The sequence below is a fragment of the Dipodomys spectabilis genome, unplaced genomic scaffold (genome assembly GCF_019054845.1).
Source record: "Dipodomys spectabilis isolate Male_0828 unplaced genomic scaffold, ASM1905484v1 ptg000095l, whole genome shotgun sequence".
Taxonomy (NCBI): Eukaryota; Metazoa; Chordata; class Mammalia; order Rodentia; family Heteromyidae; genus Dipodomys; species Dipodomys spectabilis.
Window position 1 is genome coordinate 32663353 of NW_024870772.1, and position 22528 is coordinate 32685880.

Here is a 22528-nt window from a genome sequence, read left to right on the forward strand (position 1 = left end):
TATCATAGTGATATCAATGCCTGAGCATTGATTGGGAGGGACAGGACACCTGGTGTTCCTCAGTGACCATGGCATGTGATGGCCAAGATCTTGGCGTGTGTCCACTCCCCAGACGTTCAACAAGAGAATGGACACCAAGGGTTGCGTGTTGCCCAGTTCTACCCTCAGAAGCCTGGGCACCCTCTATTTTCCTTTCAATTCTCCTCTATTCTCCTGTGAGCTTGTGTACACAGGGTAGTGCTGGCCAGGCAGAGAAGGGAAAAAAAGATGGATACCAGGCTGGCTAGCTATCCTAGGCTGTTCTATGTAGGACTTGAGACATCACTAAATAAAGCCACCACTATAAATAAAGACCTTAGGAGGATCTCCATGTCACAGCAATTTAACTTTTTTCCCTGAAAGGAAAACAGAATTGCAGACAAAATTGAATCCTATTTATTATCCATCCTGGAACATAAGACTCAACAGAAAAATCTGTCAAAGAAGATTTTAAAAAGACATAACGTTAAAAAGATGTAATTATAGTGGGAGAATGATCCACTTGAAAAATACTTTTTCCAAATATTAATATCATAGGAAGGCATTATTGAGAAAAATTGGAATCACCAAGGTACCACAGAAAGGTGGGGGGGGGGGGGGGGGGGGAATAACCCTCAGCACCTTGAGCTGTGGCTCTACTTCTCTACCACTTGGAGTCACTCTCCTAACTGTGGATTTGTCTGTTCAGATCTCAGCCTCCCAAGTCTGCTGTGATAATAAACAAAAGCCACCTGTACCTGGTCACCCTGAGCTTCTGCTTTCTCATCATTTTCAGATGGAGTCCAGCGGACTTCTTAGCTTGAATGTAAAATTTAGAGATCATATAACCAAGTATGAGGAGAAAGAGATTGCTCAATGAGACTGACAACAGTCCTGAACCATAAACAAACAAACAAAAAACGCACTTGGGCTGGGATGGTGGCTCAGTGGTCAAGTGCTTGCCTTGAGCTGAAGAGCTCAGGGACAGCACCTAGGCCAAGTTCAAGCCCCACAACCAACAACCAACAACAACAAAATACACTTGCCAGGTATGATGGTGGCACATTTGTAATCCCAGTACTCAAGAGGCTAAGCCCATAGGGTCACAGAGTCCCAGCCTGGACTGGGTAATAAGACTCTTTTCTCAAAGTCAAAACAAAACAATAAAAACAATACCTTCCACCCACAGTGACTGTGCACAAAGCAAAACAAAATAATCTAACAAAATACACCAAATTCTTAAAGGTACATATGCCAGGTACTGGTGGCGCATTGCCTATAATCCTAGCTACTCAGGAGGCTGAGATCTGAGGATCACAATTCAAAACAGCTCAGGCAGAAAAGTCCTTGAGTCTCATATCTCCAATTAACCACCAGAAAAACAGAAGTGGTTCTGTAGTACAGTGCTAGGCTTGAGTGAAAAAGCTCAGGGACAGCACCTAGACCCCAAGTTCAGGCCCCACAATCCTTCCCCTGCAAATAAAATAAAATAAAGATACACATTATCCTCACCAATTGTATTCCCTGATTGTGACATGGTACTAAATGCAAAGAATGGAGAGTACTGGCACATGCTAACAAACAGAAGAAAGAACTTACTTGCTCTGACAGCGAGATATATTCAAGAAATGCTCCTGGGTGATCTCACAGCCAGTTATATTCAAGTAATTGTCCTTGGTGAGTTGCCAGTTTTTAATGCATCCTTTCACAAATCCGGACACCATTATGAAGCCCAGGACCAGAACGTTGATACAGGTGAATATTTTGTTGACCATGGCTGACTCTTTCACACCAAAAGTTAAAACTCCTAAAAAAAAAAAAAAGGTACAAATAGAAACTTTAACTACATGCCAGGCAAGTCCTTTCAGGGATGAGAATGGGGGACACAAAAATAGGGACAGGAAGAGAATAAAAAAGAAAAATCACCCAGCTCCAAAGACCTCTGACAGCCTCTGGGAATAGAGCTAAATTCACCTTCTCTCTAAGAGCAAGGACCTAAATAACCCAAGTGTGTGGGAAGCCTCATCATCCATCTATCTGGGTGGATGTTCTGGGTCCCCTCAGGAACTTAGGGCACCACCCACAGGGCTGCAGAGGTCTGAAACACAGTTCTATCCCCCTTCCATGGAGAACAAACAAGGCCCTGGGGCATAGGGTTAGGGCCTTGACCCCCACACCAAGCTGCTTCTGCTGTGGGAAAGACATTACAGGAAAGCCATCTTCTATTGCTGAATTTATTTCCTCCAAGGAAAAATCACTTGGCTTAACTTCTTGGTAGGATGGGAGTTTTTCAGATGAGGAAATTATTTAAATATACTTTGGGACATTAGTCATGTTGGCAGTAGCAACTATTTGTGGTTTTGGAATAACTAACACAGATCTACATTAGTTCCTCTCTGGAATTCAGTGTGTATAAAATAGTGTCAACGCTAGATTCATACTAAGAACAAAATGACAATAAAAACCACCAAGTAGTGAATTGGCACAGTAACCCCATGTACCACCTTAGGGTTTTCACGACATCTACATTGGGGTTCTTAAGTATCCCCCTGTGGCCTATGTGGTAAGAAAAGGATTTACTACTGGAAATATGTAAGTCACTGGGTTATTTAAAGATAAAAGTATCACGAACTTTTGTGCCTAGCCTCACTTGGAATCATGATCCTCAAATCTCAGCTTTCTGAGAAGCTATGATTACAGACATGAACCAACCACCAGTACTGGCTGCCTTTTTATCTCTTAAAATAAAAACTGCAGTGCACATTAAGTTGAATACTGAAATGTAGATATTAGGAGAGAATGGAGTAAACTAATCACAAAGCGGCAACATCATCATACTGTAATACATGTTTTCTTTAGTGTCCTTCCCTCTCATGTTTATGAAAATGAAAATCTCACTACAGTAGTTCAAACTTATTTTCTGATACATAACTTTGCCAGCTGGACCAGAAATACTGCCAGGACTGAGTTTGAGGAAGATTATTTTGATTAAATGTTTGTAAAGTAAGAAATGTTATTTTTAAAACTTCTGTAAGATTCCCTAACATCAAGAGATCAAGCTGCTTTCTAGCTTCATGTGCAGCTACCCAATACTCCTCAGGAAAAAAAAAAATGCCATCCTTGTGGCTAAGATTTGGACAAATGTCAGTAACAATGAGCAGCCATTGTCAATGACAAGTAGTACCTGGAAGTTAAAGAGTCTAAAACCACAACTTAATTATTGAAAGGGTATTTTGGTGGCTGTTAGATGAAAAAAAATTACCTGTTTTTCTTTCCTTTTATGTGTGTGTGTGTGCCAGTACTGGGATTTGACCTCAAGGCCCAGGCACTATCTCTTAGCTTTTTTGCTCAAGGCTGGCACTCTATAACTCGAGCTGTAGACCAGTAGCATTTTCTGGTTAATGGAAGGTAAGAATCTCATGAACTTTCTTGCCTGAGCTGGCAATTCAGATCTTCAGATCTCCGCCTCCTAAGTAGCTGGAATTATAGGCATGAGCCCATCTATCCAAGATTTCTTTCAATGCTCGGGCACACCTTAGTGTCTGAGGCAGAGTTCATTCCTGCACTTTCCTGACAGACAAGTGACCATTTCGTGTCTTTCCAAATGGCCACCCATTGATTCAAAAGGATTTTTTATTCGTGAGTTAAAGGTATAAAGTATCCTCAGTGCTAGCAGAATCTTAACTCTGTGAAGAATACACATTTCAACAGCTATTGATTAGCCAGGTCAACCCTATGTGGACTATAAGAAGCCATTAGAGTAGAAACAAATAAATGAAGTTGTCTGTGCATTACAAAAGCAGACAAAATAGGAAAGGGACTAAAGGACACAACAACAAAAAGCCCACAGAAACCAAAGAACAGAAACATGAACTTGGACTGCATCTCAGTGGCATAGCACGAGCATGGCATGGGTAAGGCCATGGGTTCCATACTTAGCAGAGCCAAAAACAACCCCCCCCCCAAAAAAAAACTTAATAGGAACCTGTCATGCTTGAATTAAATCTCTTTCAAGATGTGGCCCTTGCTCAGCTGCTCTGGAAAGCAGTATGGATGTTCCACAAAAGACTACACATAGAGCTCCCCTATGACCCAGTAATCCCACTTTTGGACATTTACCCAAATGATCACAAACAAGGTCATAGTAAAGCTACCAGCACAACTATGTTTATTGCAACGTTATTCACCATAGCTAAGATATGGAACCAACCTAGATGCCCCCTCTGTATATATATACAATGGAATTCTATGCTTCCATCAGAAAGAACAACATTGCCCAATTTGTTAGGAAATGGAAAGACTTGGAAAGAATTACCCAGTCCCAAAGAAATTTAGGGCCCATGGTTTCCCTTATTTGCAATAATTAGTATACATATAGGATATTCTTATCAGATGAGCTGAAAAGCTCAAAAAACATGTACAAATGACCATATAAGATGATGCTAAGTGAAATGAAGCAAGATATGAACAAGAGGTCTTTTTATTATTATTGTTTCAAATGTACCATGAGATTTTATTTTTGTTGTTGTTGTTGTTTCCTTTGTATGTTCTTTCCCCTATGGCATATCCCCTGTTGTCACTGTACTTGATTTTGGTACCCTGCATCCTGTATATACATTTGTCTAATCTGGAGAGGGGAAAGGGAATAACAAAATGCTGAAACAAAGACACAAGATGATCCAGTGCAAGCAACAAGGATACTCCACAGGACAGTCTACTGGAAACAAACTTTACAACTTGGGGAGGCCAGTGGAGGAGTGAGGGAGGTGGGGGAGGGAAGGGATAGTGGGACAACAACAAGGAAGGGAAGGGTAACAATGATGGACAAGTAATGTACTCATTGCCTTACTCATGTAACTGTAACCCCTCTGTACAGCATCTTAACAATAAAACAAGTCTAGATATAACAAAAAAATGTGGCTCTTACCTGTTAAGAGGAGAATTATAATCACAGCAAATATGTCGGGGTTTTTAGCAAGCACGCCAGGAACATTGAGGGCCATGTGCTTTCTGGAGAACTCTCCAATGCTTTTACCTATGAGCTCATCAAAGGTCGCACTCCAGGCTCTTGCCACACTTGACGTACCTGCCACAAAACACATGGCAGCCAGTGAAGGGAAGTAGTTAATTTGGTCCTCATCAGCGAGCTCTGCATGTATCTCATCCACACAGGGATCACAGTATAATCAGATCTTTCCACAGCAGTGAGACTGGAATACGTACTAAACAGAAAGGGAGGAGGTGGGGCTGGGACAGAGGTGAGTTTTTGACTTACCTCATTCCCTATACATGGACTGCATGGTATCCTATGTGTTTTGTGGAGTGTGTGTGTGTGTGTGTGTGTGTATGTGTGTGTGCCATACACCCTGGTTTACAAGGGTGAACCCTGATTGAAAGTTAAATTTTAATGACTTTTTCCCCAAACAGTGGTGTAAAAAGTAATGTGCACTCAGTAGATAAACTAGACTTTGAGTTCTGAATTAGATCTTTTCTAGAATCAGCAATACTGGTATGATCTTTTGCTGACAGCTCTGCAATGCTGACCAGGAAACATGAAAGACACTGCTTCAAAGCCTGGATGTGTGAAGGTTAGGTGAATAAACCATATTTTTTGCTTCTGGTATTTTCATTCTTTTCCAGTTGTTTGAGGCAGGATCAAACAAGGCTGGACTCAAAACTCACGATCCTCCTGTCTCAGAGGCCTTTCAGGTGCTGAGATTATAGGCATATACCCCCAGCCTGGCTTGATATGTTCACCTTGAGGTCACTGGGATATAACCTATTATAAATGGAGAATACACACACACACACACACACACACACACACACACACACACACACACACACGCACGCACATACGCACGCACATTTAAAACAATGTAAGTATATATATCAAGATGGAAGTCTTACACAGTAATAGCTACTTTTATGAAACACTCCAATATTATTTATTCAACTGTACTTATTTGATTTCATTAGGGAACTAAGTATTAAGCAACCACTTGAAAAACCCTTAGCAATCACTTAGGAAACCCTTGTTTCCTAAGCAGAAACCCCAGGCAGCAGGCAGGGCTGATGGCACCCATGCCCCAAGTGCTACTCTCTAAGGAGATCCACAAAGAAGCTGGATTTCGTCTCAGCTTTCAGCCTTTCTGCCACTTTGGACTTAACTAGGCTTATATTACCCAGCTCAGAATTGTGGTCTCCCACTGGTGAAACTCTACCTCTTCAATTCCACGGGGGACACCTGTCCCTCAGCACCAAGGAACATAAATAAGGCCCACATCATCACCATCCACTGTTCTCTTTTTCTCTCTTTCAATTCTGAAGACACGTCATTGTTTTCCAGTGGCTGTTTGTCAGGAAAAGTCACTAAAATTCTAATTTCTGCATACAGCATATTCCTTTCTTCTCAGAGGGACTTGACCATGACCATGAACTGAATTACCCACAGAATATTGGCAGAGTGATCAGCACAATGATTGAACTTCACTCCTGGAGCTCAAGTAGAATATTTCCCCAACAACCCAAAGCTTTAGGCACATTTTATCCTAACAGTAATCTATGTGAATTCTCTCCATGAAGACCACAAATAAAAATAGTTTCCCTGTACCCTCTTCATTGAACTCTCAAAGTGGCCAGCTCACTGTAAGCAGGTTCCCAAGCTCCACCCTGCCTCTATGCCAGGAGTGCTTCAACCTTTCTTCCCAGCCTACGCCCCCTTTCCATTTCTGAATCATTACTTTAAAAGAATTGGTGGGGGGACTGGAAAAACTCTTCCCCAGTAGCTAAGAAACAGAATAAATTTCCCTAATAGATTCATGGGTGTCACACAGGCAAATAGTACTCTGGCAAAGATAAAGCAGCCAACCTTCCATGCTCACTGTTTTGTTTTATACTTCCAGAGAGCGTAACAGTCTATTTAAAATAACTCCAGTCCCACTGGGAGACTTCCATCTGTGGCTACAAGTTTTAATGTTGTGTTGGGGGTGAAAAAGCCATTATGAATTTTATTTTAGAAGTTATTATATAGTAAGCTTTATTGGCTCTCAGCAGATGCTGCAGATGTTGAAAAGAAGCCCAAATACTAGACTGCCTACTATCTGGGGAGGTAGCAGTGGTATCTTCAATGCAAAGATGAAGGACCCTGTCAGCAAGCTATCAATGGAACCAGGTATAAGGTTCTCTGAGAGTGGACAGACTCATTGTATAAAATATACACTTAGAGTTGGAGATGTACTCAGAGGTAAAACATATTCACAAGGCTTTAGGTTCATTCTTTAACATCACAGCCTCCAATACATTTATATTTACCATTTAAATATTAGTCATGGCTATATCCCTAGTTAGTAAACACTCATGAACAGTGACTGTCACATTCTTTGATCATATCCTAATCTCCAGCAAAAATGCCTGGCATAGACCATTAAAAAATGCTCTGTGTACTCAATAAATAATTCACGTGTTGATATAAATAGTAAATGCATGGATGAATCAATGAGTTGTCTGATTGGTTTTTTTTTAACTGTGTGTGTGTGTGTGTGTGTGTGTGTGTGTGTGTGTGTGTGTGTGTGTGTGTGTGTGTGTGTGTGTGTGTGTGCGCGCGCGCGCGCCAGTTCTGGGGCTTGAACTCAGGGCCTAGACACTATCCCTGAGCTTCTTTCACTAAAGTCTAGTGCTCTACCACTTTAGCTACAGCTCCATTTCTGGCTTTTTAGGGGGTACTTTCTTGCGGGGGCTAGCTTCAAACTGTAATCCTCAGATCTTACTCAGCCTCCTGAGTGTCTAGGATTATAGGCATGAGCCATGAATGCCTAGCTTATTTCTACTTCTTTGTGTCTTTATGCATGTCTCAAAGTTTTCTGTTGGTGACATATTTTCTCTAGTAATCAGGAAAAACACTGAGAGGAACAAAATTATTTTCTAGAATTAGAATGAACCTATTACTTCTAGGTCTCTTTAGTAAACAGGAATGGACTCAAGGAGGCTTGACTTTATTGGCTTGATCTCACAGGACACAGAGCAGAGGACTGAACCCACAGTCAACTCAATCACTCATAAAAGTAAAAGACAATACACACAGGAGGCCTTCTGGGGAGACCCAGGCTCAGTCTTCCCAGGAAGGACATGGGTACGCTTGGTAGGATGTGTAGAAGTATAAGTAGGAAAAGACACAAGGGGATGGTGGACATGGACCTTAGGGCTGAGCTTGGGACCTACCGATGACATAGGAGAGGATCAAGTTCCAGCCAGTGATGAAGGCCCAGAGCTCCCCCACGGTCACATAGCTGTAGAGGTAGGCTGAGCCTGTCTTGGGGACTCGAGCGCCAAACTCGCCATAGCACAGGCCAGCCAGCACAGAGGCCAAGGCAGCAATCAGAAAGGAGAAGACAATGGCAGGGCCAGCATCCTCCCGGGCCACTGCACCAGCCAGGACATACACACCAGCGCCCAGTGTGCTGCCCACACCCAGGGCCACCAGGTCGAAGGTGTTCAGGCAGCGGGACAGCTGGCTCTCTTCCCGACTGCAGTCCACCACTTTCCGTCGCAGCATCTGGTGACCGAAGCCAAGCAGGACTTTGCACCCCATTGTGCTCTGTGTGTGTGCTGAAAAAGAAGAAGGACAAGGGCTGCTTCACTGTGCCATGCTCTTCACCCACAAATCCTATCTTACTGCACTACTGAAACACCTAATGCAATCCGTTATAACCGTTTCTCGATACATTGCAGTTGTCAGAACCAGCAGTTGTAGAGCTCAACAACTCATCCAGAAATACATCCAGCTGCTTTACTCTGTGGTCTCTAAGCTTCCACATTTCAGTCCTTAGCCCAGAGCCTTCTGTAGACAAAAGTACTCTAGCATAAGAAAACATACACAGGCCAGTGATCGACACTGTCTCTACACTCTGCAATCACATAATTTATCAGGACATACTAGGCTATTTCCTGTACAGTATTGCATTAATAGAAAGCCATCAAAACTATATTGTGTGTGTGTGTGTGTGTGTGTGCATATGCGCGCGTGCACATGTGCGCCAGTACTCATGCTTGAATTCCAGGCCTGGGTATTTCCATTTAGCTTCAGTGCTCAAGACTAGAGCTCTACACTTGAGCCCAGCTTTATTTCTGGATTTTTGCTGGTATCTCAGGGATTTTTCTGCCTGAGCTGGCTTCAAACCTCAGTCCTGAGATCTCAACCTCCCAAAGAGCCACAGGAACCCAGCTTCAAAACAGTAACTTAATTACTACAACTCAGAGACCTTGAATAGTAATGACAATGCTTTTTATACCTTTACAAGATCCTCTAAGTGCAAGAAGTAAGTTGTTTCTACTTTTAAGTTAACACACAGAGTTGGAACTGAAGTAGAAAAGTGTTGAACTATATTAAGTAAAGACATTTCATACTGTCAGGCTTTAGGAAGCATTTTCTTTTGTGTCAACACAGATGCAACATGTGTGACCATCCTGATACTCAGACTGTGAGCACAGAATCACTGTCACTTGGGCTTTAGGTCACAGAGAACAGAAGGGAACTGTGACCCAAAGGAAGCTTTTCCTTCTTTTATGATGCAGATATGGGGCTTGAACTCAGGGCCTGGGCTCTGTCCCTTAGCTTTTTTTGATCAAGGCTGGCACTGCACCACTTGAACCATAGTTCCATGTTCAGATTTTTGGTGGTTAAGGGAGATAAGAGAGTCCCATGGACTTTCCTGCCCTGGCTGGCTTCAAACCACAATCCTCAGATCTCAGCTTCCTGAGTAGCTAGGATTAAAGGTGTGAGCCACTTGCACAAGGCTCCAAGGTCAGCTTTCAAAGAGCTCTTTTGTGACAATATCTTCAGGTCAACAGTACCAACATCTAAGCCAAACAGGACAGCAGCCACCCTTGAGAATGTAGAGATTTATTTCCTTTCTACTCTTGGAGAGTAGTTCCATAGACTGATCTCTTTTTCCAGGGCACAGTATAGAAAGGTGAGCAGACCAACCACATAACAGATAATCATGACAAATTTGGCCTCAGCTAGGCAGTCAAAATCAACAGCTCAAAGCACATCGACAGTGTGATAGACCATAAGGCACCTGACTTGTGTGGTCTTCCTCTCTAAAACTCATGGCCTTAACCTAATTATGAGGAAAGTATGACAAATTAGTTATGTGACTTTCTATAAAACACTTGATCAGCACCCCTCAAAACTATCAAAGAGAAGAATCTGTCATTAACAAAGCAACCCTAAAGAGGTGTGATGAAGCCTAGTGCCAGAGGCTCAGGTCTGTCATCCCAGCCACTCAGGAGGTAGAGACCTGAGACTTGTCTCTAATCAACAAGCAGAAAGCTAGAAGTAGCAAGCAGAAAGCTAGAAGTAGCAGTGTGGTTCAAGTGGTAAAGCACCAACTTTCAGGGAAAAAACTAAATAAGGGATAGTATTCAGGACCTGAGTTCAATAGTCAATAATGGCACGGAAAAAAAAAAAAAAAAAAAGATGTGATGACAGACAGATAGATGCAGTTTGAGACCCACAGTGGAAATCTGAGTAAGGTATGAATTTAGTGCAATGCAAACATTGGTTCATTACTTGTGCCTACTGCAGCACACCAATGTAAGAAACATAGCAACTCTATTTTTTTGTAGATATATAACTATTCTCGTGGAGCTTATTTAAAAAACAGTGCAAAAATAAGCTATGGTCTTGACTTTCGCATTTAGTATAATGGATATATTGTTTTATTTTGCTTTTTGGTTGAGTGTGTCCAAGGCTGGCTTGTGAGCTCACAATCCTCCTGCCTCAGCCTCCTGAGTAGATCACAGATTTGCCCCACCATACTTAACGATACCACTAATAGATATTTTATTGCCCTAACTTAGGTACAGTTAAGTAAATGACAAACAAAATAGTGCTGATGGTGACCACAGATTGGGAGAGAAGTCGGGGCCTGCCCATACCTCTGTAGTACCCAGTCATGTCTTGGCTCAAGCATCCTCTGCACTGGTCATGTCTCAGCTGGCTCAAGACATGAAAAAAAGTGGGTAATTCTTCCAGTATTTTCTCTGAATGCTCCAGGGAAGAGAAAAAAATCTCAAAACATGTCTAATTTTTAGGTAGCCTGGGGAACCCCCTATTTACACTGATAAGGAAAAGTGAGAGGGCCAAATGTTAAACAAGGTCATGGCACTCTGAAGGCACAGGTGGCCAACTGCCCACCTGGGGTCTTAGCAGCCCTGCTTGTGGGAAGGAAATGATGTCCTGTGTGGAGGGGTGGGGCAAGGCAAGGAGGAAATGGAAGAAATGAGGCAAGAGTGTTATTTGTGAAATAGCAGTGGAGTGGGAAAAATCAGACACCAGAGCCTGAGGACCCCACAAAACAAGAACTAGCAGAAAATGAATGGTTTCTCAGTGTCTTCCCCACTACATGACTGTTTTTTCTTGTGTGCTTAAATTCAGGGCCACTCACTCTTGCTTGGCTTTTTACTGAAAGGCTGGCATTCCATCAATTGAGCCATACCCTCTACTTCTGATTTTTTTTTACTAGTTAATTGAAGATAAGAATCCACAAACAGGGGGGAGGGGAGGATTGAGTGAGAGGGTGGGGGATGGGGAGGATGGGAAGTGGAAACAAAGGAGGAGGCTGCAATGCTTGATAAGAAATGTACTCATTATCTTGCCCAGGTAATTGTAACCCCTCTGTACAGTATTTTCACAATAAAAAAAAAAAAAAAAAGAATCTCACCAACAGACTTCTCTGCGTGAGCTGGCTTTTAATCACGATCCTCATATCTCAGTCTCCTGAGTAGCTAGGATTATAGGCATGAGCCACTGATACCTAGCTTACAGACAATTCTTTGCATATACCTTTTCTTAGATATGTAATAAAATGAAAAGAGCTCAGGGTGTAGATCAGTAATACAGCATGCTAGCATACTGGTATACTTGAGGTTCTGGCCTTTTGATCCCCAGAACTGAAGAAAAAAAGAATAAACAAAAAAAGCCCACAGATGAGTTAAGGTGACATTTGGCTTTTGGAATTAGGTGACCTAGCTTTCTGATTTAGGTCCTGTGATTTATGAATTATGTGACTCCAGACAATATAACCTGCTGTCTTAAACTCTACCTTCTTGGTATCACAGGCTAGGTAGAGGGAGTGGGGGGAGAGAAGAGTACTGGCTGACTTCTGATACTTCATTTAATCCATGGAAGATTAGAGGAAGTAGTCTAAATATATGTGCAGTGCTGAGGTGTGGATCAAGTGATAAGAGCACCAGCCTTGGGCAAAAAAAACTAAGAAACAGTATGCAGGCCCTAAATACACTCTCTCTCTCTCTCTCTCTTTCTCTCTCCCCCTCCTCTCTCTCTCTCTCTCTCACACACACACACACACACACACACACACAATCAACTAAATCAATCAATCAATAAACAGGGAAGGACAGCAGGGACTCCAGATACATGGTCCCTGCTGTGGAGCAGAGAAGTTAGATTAGATGAAGAAAGTACACAAAGAGATCTCCATGAACTTCCACTCAATGACAGAGATTCTCTTGACCCAAGCTTGGAAACTACATCTAGGTCTTGTAGACAAAATCAATATAACTGTCATTTTTGGACCTTCATATCCATTTCAAGAAACAGAAACTTACTCCTGGGACATCAAACTGTTAAATATTGAGCCAATAAAGTCTCCTTTGATAGGGAGCCCCGTAAGTTGTTGATGGGCAGTGTTTTTCCATTTCTTGAATGTAAGGGCACCTCATAAGTGAGGCTCTTAGAAATACTATCTAATACCTCTTAGGGTTTGAGGAGACAAGATAAGAAGACTTTTTTTTGTTTTGTTTTGGTTTTGTGGTTTTTTGTTTTTTTTTAATTTTTGGTGCCATACTGGAGTTTGAACTCAGGGCCTGGGTGTTGTCCCTTAACTTTTGCACTCAAAGCTGGTGTTCTACTACTTGAGCAACGATTCCACTTTTTTTGGTTAACTGGAAATAAGAATCTCATGGACTTTCTTGTCCAGGCTGGCCAGGAACCATGAGCCTCAGACCTCAGCCTCCCGAGTAGTTACAATTACAGGCAAGAGCCAACACTGCACAGCTGACAAGCAGAAGTTTTCATCTGGCCCTGGCCCTGGAAGGGACAGATGTGTCTGTCCTTCAGTCGTGGTCATTAAAAGCTTGCTCCCTGGTGATATAGATGCTAAGCTGGCTGTTATCCCCTCTACCTACCAACTTCTTTCAATACCACTTCTTCCCAACCACCCACGCTAACTTCCATGACCTGATGTAATCAAAAGGTACTGGAGGCAGGATGGTGGGATCTCAGTAGCTTTTACTCTTCATTGGCCTCAGGCCCTAGGACAAGTTAACTGGGAAAGCTCTACAGAAAACATTTGATCTGTGCTAATGACTGGCACTTGTACTTTTAAAAGTCCCCATGTGATCCTAAAGCATAGTCAGTGTGAAGAAGCACTGAGCTCCATCCATGCAGGATCTCCTCATTTCTAGAGCACAAGTTATTGCCTACCTAATGAAGTGGTGTGAAGATTAAATGAAATAAAATTATATAAGGGATCTCTTGTTTGGCTGGCACCTGAAATGTCTCCTATTATTTATTCATAATATTTTCTGGCTTAAACAAGAACACATCTCATTGTAAATAACATGACACAAAAAAAATAAACACAAACAAGCACCTGTAACTTGAAAACTAATCTCAGATAATGTGTGAGGGTCTTGCTCCCACAGACCCACCACACCTGTATTCATTGAGATGCTGTCATGTGCTTGTTTGCTCTGGGACATTATAATTGAGTATGAATGTGTAGTATATAGTATATAGTATAGAGTTACACAGCTCTACCTTGGCTCCTTTTTATTGGCCCAACATCATTTACTTTGTCCTATAGGGAATTTTCTTTCTGGACATCATTCACACATTTCTGGAGCTACATGAGGCTTTCTGCTCCTTAGGTTATATTTTCTGTTTTTTGAGGCTTGATATGCATATAGCCCTGGCTGGGATAAAACTGACAAACCTCCAGCCGCAGCCTCCCTAGTGCTGGAATTAATAGTTTGGTACCATCATATTCAGCTGTGTGTGTGTGTGTGTGTGTGTGTGCGTGTGCGCGCGCGCGCGCGCGTGTTTTCTTTTTGTTTTCATTGTTTATATGTCATTGGGAGTCTAGGGGGAGGCACAGAAAGGAGGAACAAAGGGTGAAAAAAATGTATGTCTGTTTTTTATGGCTACATCATTATTATTAGTGGTACCAGTCCTAGGCTTGAACTTAGAGCCTAGGTTCTGACCCTGAGCTTTTTTACTCAAGGCTAGTGCTCTACTGTTTGGGTCACAGCTTCACTTCTGGCTTTTTGGTGCTTAATTGAAGATCAGAGTTTCAAGAATTTTCCTGCCAGAGCTGACTTAGAACCACAATCCTCAGATCTCAACCTCCTGAGGAGGATTAAAGGTGTGAGCCACTGGTGCCCAGCTAATGGTTACATTATTTCATTATATCTTTTACTGTGTTAATACATTTTTTTCTACTGCTGGAAAGGAAATTCTTCTACCCTTTTGTCCCAACTTAGTGACATACAGAGTGATTTCAAATTGATTTTGTTCAACATTTGTGAGTCTATTCCCCACTATTTCCCTAATTACATTTTACTCTGTTATTACCTTTTTAAAGCATTGTGCATGTCATTTGCTTTTCTAAAATTATTTTTACATAGTTGCACGAAGGAGTTTCAATTCAACCTGTTAATTTATAAGTACAATGCACCTTGATCAATGACACCCCTTTAATTAGTATCTCTCGTACATTGTATGTGGATTGGATATAGGCGAATGGCTTCCCCTGTGATATAATACCCAGTGGCTAAGATTTATTCTCCTATACGGTGCCTCCCCCTGCACAAAGGCAGTGCTTCTCAGTATTTGTGCTTTGTTTTATTCTCTCCATGGCACTCACTAATGCCTTGTAACACTTAAATTCCCCAGAGAGCTTCAGTGATTCCTGCTGGATCAATTCTGTGGTTTTTACTTTCGTTGTTGCTGGAATTTTTTGGTGCCAGTAGTGGGGCTTGAACTCAATGCCTGAGCACTGTCTGAGGTTTTATGTTCAAGGCTAGTGCTCTGTCACTTGAGCCACAGCTCCATTTCTGGCTTTTTTGAGTAGTTAATTGGATATAAGAGCCTTATAGACTTTCCTGGGTTGCCTTGGAAGTGTGATCCTTAGATCTCAGCCTCCTAACTAGTTAGGATTACAACAGGCATGAACCACTGGTACTCAGCTCCACTGAATCTGTTTTACTTCTGTTTTTAATATGGTAATAACTAGAATAAGAGTTGGAGTTTGAATTATTGTGAGAAATGGACAGATTTTCTTTACTTTTCTAAGAAGGTACACCTAAGGCCAAGTGTTCTGTAGTAATGAATTAGGGAGGTGAGCCAGTGGCTCAATGCCAGCCAAAGCAAGAAAGTCTAGGAGACTCTTATCTCCAATCATTTATCATATTTAAATAACCTGCATCTTTTATCTTGAGGGTGGTGCTCAAGTCCCAACAGAAGTGAATCATTCTGGAAGTCATTTGTGGCTAGTGAGGGGTACCTTACTGGTATTAAAATGGGTGCCATGTGCATGTACACATACATTTTGTGTCTGTCCATGAACAGCCAGTTGGGTTATTTTTTCTTAATATGAGGTCACTGGGCTTGCATTCTTTTTTTAAGGAAGCTCAGAAAACTGTTTGTAGTGCATGGCCAGGCTTGGTGTGCTCTTTGCCAGGAATTTCAACTGGGTTGGTCTTCTAGATTTTTGATCGTTTCCTGGACAGCAATGGGCTTTCCAGAAAAGAACACCAACACTGGAATAGCTCTGGCAGAGTCCAGAATGGAGGGAGACAGGGATTCCCTCGTCTCTTCTGTGCGCTCCTCCAGTACTTTACTGTGAAGGCCCTAGAAAGCCAGTGCTGTTGAGTCATGTTCTTTGCCTTGTACTAGTTAGCACTTTATGGAAAGAATGTGCTCATTATTAAACGGAAATGGCATCTGGGAGGAGGGAGCAGACATACACTGCCTGTCTACCCAGCAGTCACAATGATGCCACATGAAGCTTTCACACTCTCTTTCCATTATCTCTGCGCTTAAAATACTCCCGCCGCCACAAAAAGAGATGTTAAAAAATTACTTTCAAAATATTTTTTGTTTCTTTTTCTGTGTTGGGGTTGGAACCGAGGCCTCCTCCATGCTGTAAATGCTCTACCACTGAGCTACACCGCCTTCCCTACACAAAAATTTACACATTCCTAGCATAGCCTTGCAGTCTTGCATCTGCCCTATGGAAGCTACCACCAAGCAATTCTCAATTGCTGGAGATCTATAACTTGATTTGAACAAATTAGGCTATATCTTTGTTGTTGTTGTGCTAGAGCCTCCTAGAACCTTCTATGGGCCCTGATGTCTAGCAGAAGCAGGGTCTCCATCTTTGGCTTCTGCCTCTAGCCACCCAGAGCCTTCTTAGGAAGTATGGGGTTTTTCCCCAAGGGTATCACTGGCTGACCTCCTGAAACGTCAGAATCTGATCTTACCTAAGTCCTTCAAGCAAGTCTCAAACCAAGCATGGGTGACTCAGAACTATAATCCTAGCTACTCTGGAGGCTGAGACCTGAGAATCATGGTTCAAAGCCACCAGGCAGAGAAGTCTGTCTGTGAGACTCTCATTTCCAATTAAAAGCAAAATGCCAGATGTGAGGGTATGGTTCAAGAGGTAGAGAACCAGCCTTGAGCGAAAAAGCTCAAGGACAATGCTTAGGCCTGGAGTTCAACCTCATGACCAGCATCAGAGGGGGGGAGGGGGGGAGGGGAAGGGAGGGAGGGGGAGAGGGAGAGAGACAGACAGACAGACAGACAGAGACAGAGAGACAGAGAATTATCTGGGAGAAGACAGAAGAAAGCAGTTATCTCTAGAGAGATTATTATGGGCTTTATTTTCTGCATTCGGATTTTTTTTTTCTCTATAATGAGTGGTTCACTGCTTCTAAATTACAGGAAGGAAATCTCCTTAATGAAATCATGGAAGGAGGGGGGATAAGGCCACGGAAGCAAGTTCAATCCATCTCAAGTGTCTACCAAGGAGACATTACTGGTAATTAGTTATATTGGGTTTCATTATGCTTTCCTCCAATTCATACATTTGAAAGTTTCTAAACTCAAATCCAAAAAAGAAAGAAATTTATGTAGGGCTGTCCCAGAAGCCATGGAGAAAATTCTTTCTTCTACATATACCAAGTGCCTACCCCACTTTCCCAATGCCAGTATGTTGTAAGCAATCACCACATATTAATTTGAACTTATATAGGATCAGGTTGAACCATATGAAATTACTGATAGCCATTTTTTACTGGACTTAGAAAAATGCCAAGAGTCATGAATCTATCATTAGAAGATCAAGCCTCATCTCTTCCTAGCTGTTTTTAGACATTTCCCTGAATCTCAGGCTGATCAGATGAGGAATTGAGACTGACAAGTCAACCATTCCTTACATTAGTCTGCACAAGAAAAGTCAACATGAGTTTCATAGGAATGGTTCATAGATTATTCAAAAGATAGTAGGTGCCAAGAGAGAACAAGACAAAGAGACAGAGAAAGAGAGAAAGAGAGACAGAGACAAGAGAGATCATTGTTTGAGCAGTTTTTGGTTTTGTTTTTCGGTGCCAGTACTGGGGCTTGAACTCAGGGCCTGAGAGCTATGCCTTATTAGCTTTTTCACTCAAAACTGGTGTTCTGCAATTTCTGCCATGCCTTGATTTTTTTACTGATTAATTGGAAATAAGATTCTCTTTGAAAAGAAAAAAGAAAAAAATTGCCAGCCTGGGTGCTGGTGGCTAATACCTGTAATCCTAGCTCACTCAGGAGGCTGAGCTGTGAGGACTGGGTTCAAAGCCAGCTTGGGCAGGAAAGTTCCTGAGACTCTTATCCCCAGTGAAGCACTAAAAAAGCAGAAGTGAAGCTGTAACTCAAGTGGTAGAGCACTAGCCTTAAGCACAAAAGCTCACGGACAACACCCAGGCCTTGAATTCAAGCCCCAGAACCAGCATAAAGTTATTTCATTACAAGGGATTTCAATTCCATGAGTCAAGTTGTAACAACTACAGTGCAGCTTGATCAATGTCACCTGTTATAAGTCTCTTGGATTTGGCTTTCCTAGGCTGTCACTGAACCATTATCCTTAGCTCTCAGCCTCCTGAGTGGCTAGGATTATATAAGTGTGAAGAGTGTTGTTTTTGTTTGGTTGGGTTGGTTTTTTTTGCATTGAGTGAGTTTTTTTTTTTCTTAACTCTTAACTTTCTAACAGGGTGTGGCCTGCCTGGGAGACGAAGCACATGCTCCACTAGTTTAACCATCTCTCCCTTTTGATAGCAATCAATATAGCTGTCTTTGATCATTACAGATATATAGGTTTTAGCAAAGATTTATTTTAGTGTAACAGAATAAAGTAAGGAGGAATAGAAACAAAAAAAAAGAACCATCTCCTATTCCCCATGCAGGAAATTGGAGTTAAAGACTATGATATTTTTAATCAGACTGATAAAGCACCTTTACACATGCAAATGCCATAACCTTTTATATTTACCTGCCATTTATTCCTGATCCTGTTTTTTTTCCCCTTCAGAGCTGAGGTACATACAACATGGCCTGGTTACCATGGCAATTATCTACACAGTACAGGTCATGCACAAATAATCCCTATGCAGGAAATGCCACATTTTATGATAGATCTTCCTGTCCTATTAACAACCATACTTTGAGGGTGGGCAAAATCTCAGACTCTCACTGCAGAGGAAACACTTGTCATCTGAAAGAAACAGCATATCTTTTGATGCAACATGTCTTTAGTCCTCAACTACATGCTGTATTTTCCCAGCCATGAGGTTGGAGGGAGTTGTCCTGGAACACAGTAACAGAGTATCTTCAAATAGGGAAAAGAATGTGATTCAATTTCCTTAAATTCTTTCAAGGCACAGGAACTAAATGACCCAATTATACCAGGGTCTTCAAAGATTAGAAGCCTTGATTAAATGAATGATCCAAGACCAGAAGATACCACAGGCTCAAGTAGAGCCACAGATGAACTGAACAGCCTACAATGCCTAGAGTTTAGAGCTTTCTTTCTAATTCTAGAGCAAATAGCTTGCTTCATACCTAGAGAATGTGCACAAGTGGTAGAATGTCATTTCTCGAGATAGGTCAGTTATAAAAGGTTCCACCTTGCTAGGAGAGCCTCCTTCCTGGCTTGGTGAAGTAAGGGGGTCCTTACCCTGGGAAAATGTGAGAAGAATTCCTCTGGGCACTGAGGCAGACTCCAGGGCAGTCAAGTCCCAAACTGAAGAAATGAACATGGCTAACAGCTAAGAAAGCATACAGCTGAGACCTGAGCCCTGTTTAGCAACCTGACTGAACACTTGTGAACCTTAAGCCCAGGACCATAGACATGATCTGACTCCTTGATCCAAAGAAACTGGGAGAAAATAGATGAGTGGTTTTAAGCTCCAGCAATGAAAGACTCATGGTTTATATACTCATACATAAAATGTGAGTTTGCATTCTTTTCTCTCTTTAAGTCCCTTACGGAGTAAAACCAACACCTCTTGAAACTGTCTTTTGTTGGTTAAGGCTGAATAATTGGAAAATAATTGTCTCCTTGTTGGAAAAAAATGGCATATATCAAGTAGTTGTTATTTCATTTTCTAAAAAATTATCTAACTGGGGCCACATAGTGATAGGACTTAGAGGAGCTACAGAAGATAATGAGGATGTACCTGTCTCTCAGTGCCCACCATCTAGTGCAGAAAGAGAAAGTAAACAACTATTAACAACTATCTCCACAACAAATATGGTATACCTACTGTGTGCCTTTCCCTCCTTCTAGGTATTCAGAGAGCACCAGGAAACAACAAGTGTGACCACTTGGAGATGCACTGTCCATGCTATGCCTGCCAACTGGTCTGGATCTCTTCTTCCATGAAGTGAAGAAAGTCAAGGCAGTGAATTCCCCATGATTCTGGCTGTGAGCTCCCCATTCAGACAAGGTTTGCAGGCTGGGCCTGAAGACTATCGGGCTTTCCTACACTGCCCAATCCGGAATAACAGGAGCATCCAAGTCAGGCTTTTCCTTTGGATGTCAACACTCAGTACCCATCTTAGGTAACAAGGTAGATGCTCTCAAAGAGTCTGTGAAGACAACACAGACACATCTGACTAGGTACTGCAGAAGGAAACAGGCAGAATCAATGAATCCACCCTAATTTAAGCAATTTCACTAAATAAGCATCGAGAAGGAAAGAATGGGATCTTGGAGGCTTGTTGGCATGGCCCAGCCATGAAGACAGCTGGCCTATGAAGAGCTTCCGCCTCCTTTCTCTTCCTCCTTTTGGCTGACAGGGATCTAATTTTACCTATGGTCTTCAGAAAAGTGCACCTGGCAGTTCTGCAGCTTTGTCTCTGCCACTGACAAGGTTTCAACATCCTCACAAACAAGGAACCTACTTATAGTTTAATCCTTCCCCCGGAACTCAGAGCTTATGGGAGAAGTGGGGTGCGGGGGAGGCGCCCTGCCGCTTTCCCTCTTAATTCCCACTCTAGGGCAGCCTGTTTAAAGTTGCTTGCATGGCACAGGTGACTGGCTATATCCCCAACAAATACCTCCGATTAAGATCTGGATGTGAGTTCCTGATCCCAATTATATGTGTACTCTTAATATAGCTACAGACAATTAAGAATACAACTGGCCATGACTCTAAAAATACCTAAGCAATGAGGCTTGTTTCTCTCACTCTCTCTGGCCTTCTCCTCACCAGCCTGAGTGTCCTCTCTCTCCAAAGTGAAAAAAAAGTTACCACCATATTATGTGATGAATAGAATTTTGACAATAATGAGGTTTTTCCATGTTCACTAAACCATTTTAGTTCAATGGCAAATAACAATAGCAAAAAGGTTTTAAATTTTTTTTTACAGTAAAACCCTTCTCTTTTTTTTTTTTTTTTGGGGGGGGGGCCTGGTCACGGGGCCTCAATTCTGGGCCTGGGTGCTGTCCCTCAGCTCTTCAGCTCAAGGCTAGCACTCTACCACTTGAGCCACAGCACCACTTCTGGCTTTTTTCTTTTTGCTTATGTGGTTCTGAGGAATTGAACCCAGGGCCTCATGCATGCAAGGCAAGCGCTCTACCACTGAGCCACCTTCCCAGCCCTAGAACCCTTCTATGTCCTATACTGAACCCCCAAACCAAATAAAAGATGCTTAATACACATAAATGGACATATTAAATTGAAACCTTTTTGTACAATTATCTGAACATTAAAAAAAAAAAAACAGCCAGACACCAGAAATTACCAGCAAGAAATCAAGAAGGGATGGATTTGTTACCTGCATCATTAATTTCCAGAGACTCATCTAACATACTTGATCATGCAGAACATAAAACTGGATTGAAGCTGGGTGCCAGTGGCTCACACCTGAATTCCAATCAACTCAGGTTCAAAGTTCCAAAAGCAAAGTTCAAAGCCAGCCTAGACAATCTCTAACCAGCCAAAAGCAGAAGAGCTCAAGTGGCTCAAGTGGTAGAGTACTAGAATAGGGCTAAAGGACAGCAGCCAATGCCCTGAGCTCAAACTCTATCAGTACTACCCCTTTCTCTCCACCTCCACAGAAAAAAGGAACCTGATAAAAGCTGGATGCCACTGGCTCACACCTGTAATCCTTGCTAGGCTAAGAGATGAGGATCACAGTTCAAAGCCAGCCCAAGTAGGAAAGTCTGTGATACTCTTATCTTTAATTAACCACCAAAAAAGTCAAAAGTAGAGTAGTGGCAAGTGGTAGAGTGCTATCCTTGAGCAAAAAAAAAAAAAGTTCAGGGACAACACCCAGGATCTAAGTTCAAGCCTGAGAAACAGCAGATAACCCCCCACCAAAAAAAAAGCACAAGATAAAAACATAAAACCAGAAGTTATTTTTATTTAGAAGTAGGGGAGCAGGAAGGAGAGGTCTAGCATCCTTGGGCAGCCTTGACCTCTCTCTACACTATACTCTGCCTCAACCTCTCAGGCCCTATGGAACAGACCACAGCAGATCAATGAAGCCTGAGACCCCCTCCCGACCCCAGACAAGCTACTGTAAACATTTTAAATAAAACAAACTGAAGTTGCAGTAAGAAGTGTTAGAAACAGGAGCAAGATGGAGAAAGTCATTTAGCAGGAAGGAGGTTGTAACTGGGCCTTGACTGAGAAATACAAGGCTCCAGGAGTCAAAGGGGCAAGCTCAGCTAAAGCATTCCTGCCATCTAGCCTTGAAGAGGAGCCAGAAGGACAGAGTGACATGGCACTGTCCAGGTATCTCCACAGGAAAAGAAGGGGAGAAACACTGAAGAGAAAGAAAGCCTTATGTTTCTGTTGGGATCATAACTGAAAAACTGAACAGCTCAGAGGTCTGAAAAGTAACAGCCTAGAAATTTTAAAGACAGGATACTAGGTGCCA

The 22528-nt window shown here is 42.2% G+C and overlaps 1 protein-coding gene across 1 annotated transcript in view; it reads right to left on the reverse strand.

Annotated features, from left to right (window-relative positions):
- Positions 1 to 22528, reverse strand: part of Slc7a1 (solute carrier family 7 member 1) — a 68880-nt gene that overhangs the window by 13003 nt on the left and 33349 nt on the right. Inside the window, exons 3-5 of the mRNA XM_042685732.1 lie at positions 8239 to 8625; positions 4946 to 5104; positions 1618 to 1825 (exon numbers count right to left, since the gene is read on the reverse strand). Of these exons, the coding sequence (XP_042541666.1) occupies positions 1618 to 1825; positions 4946 to 5104; positions 8239 to 8608 (737 nt within the window). The 5' untranslated portion in view covers positions 8609 to 8625. The remainder of the gene's footprint in view (positions 1 to 1617; positions 1826 to 4945; positions 5105 to 8238; positions 8626 to 22528) is intronic.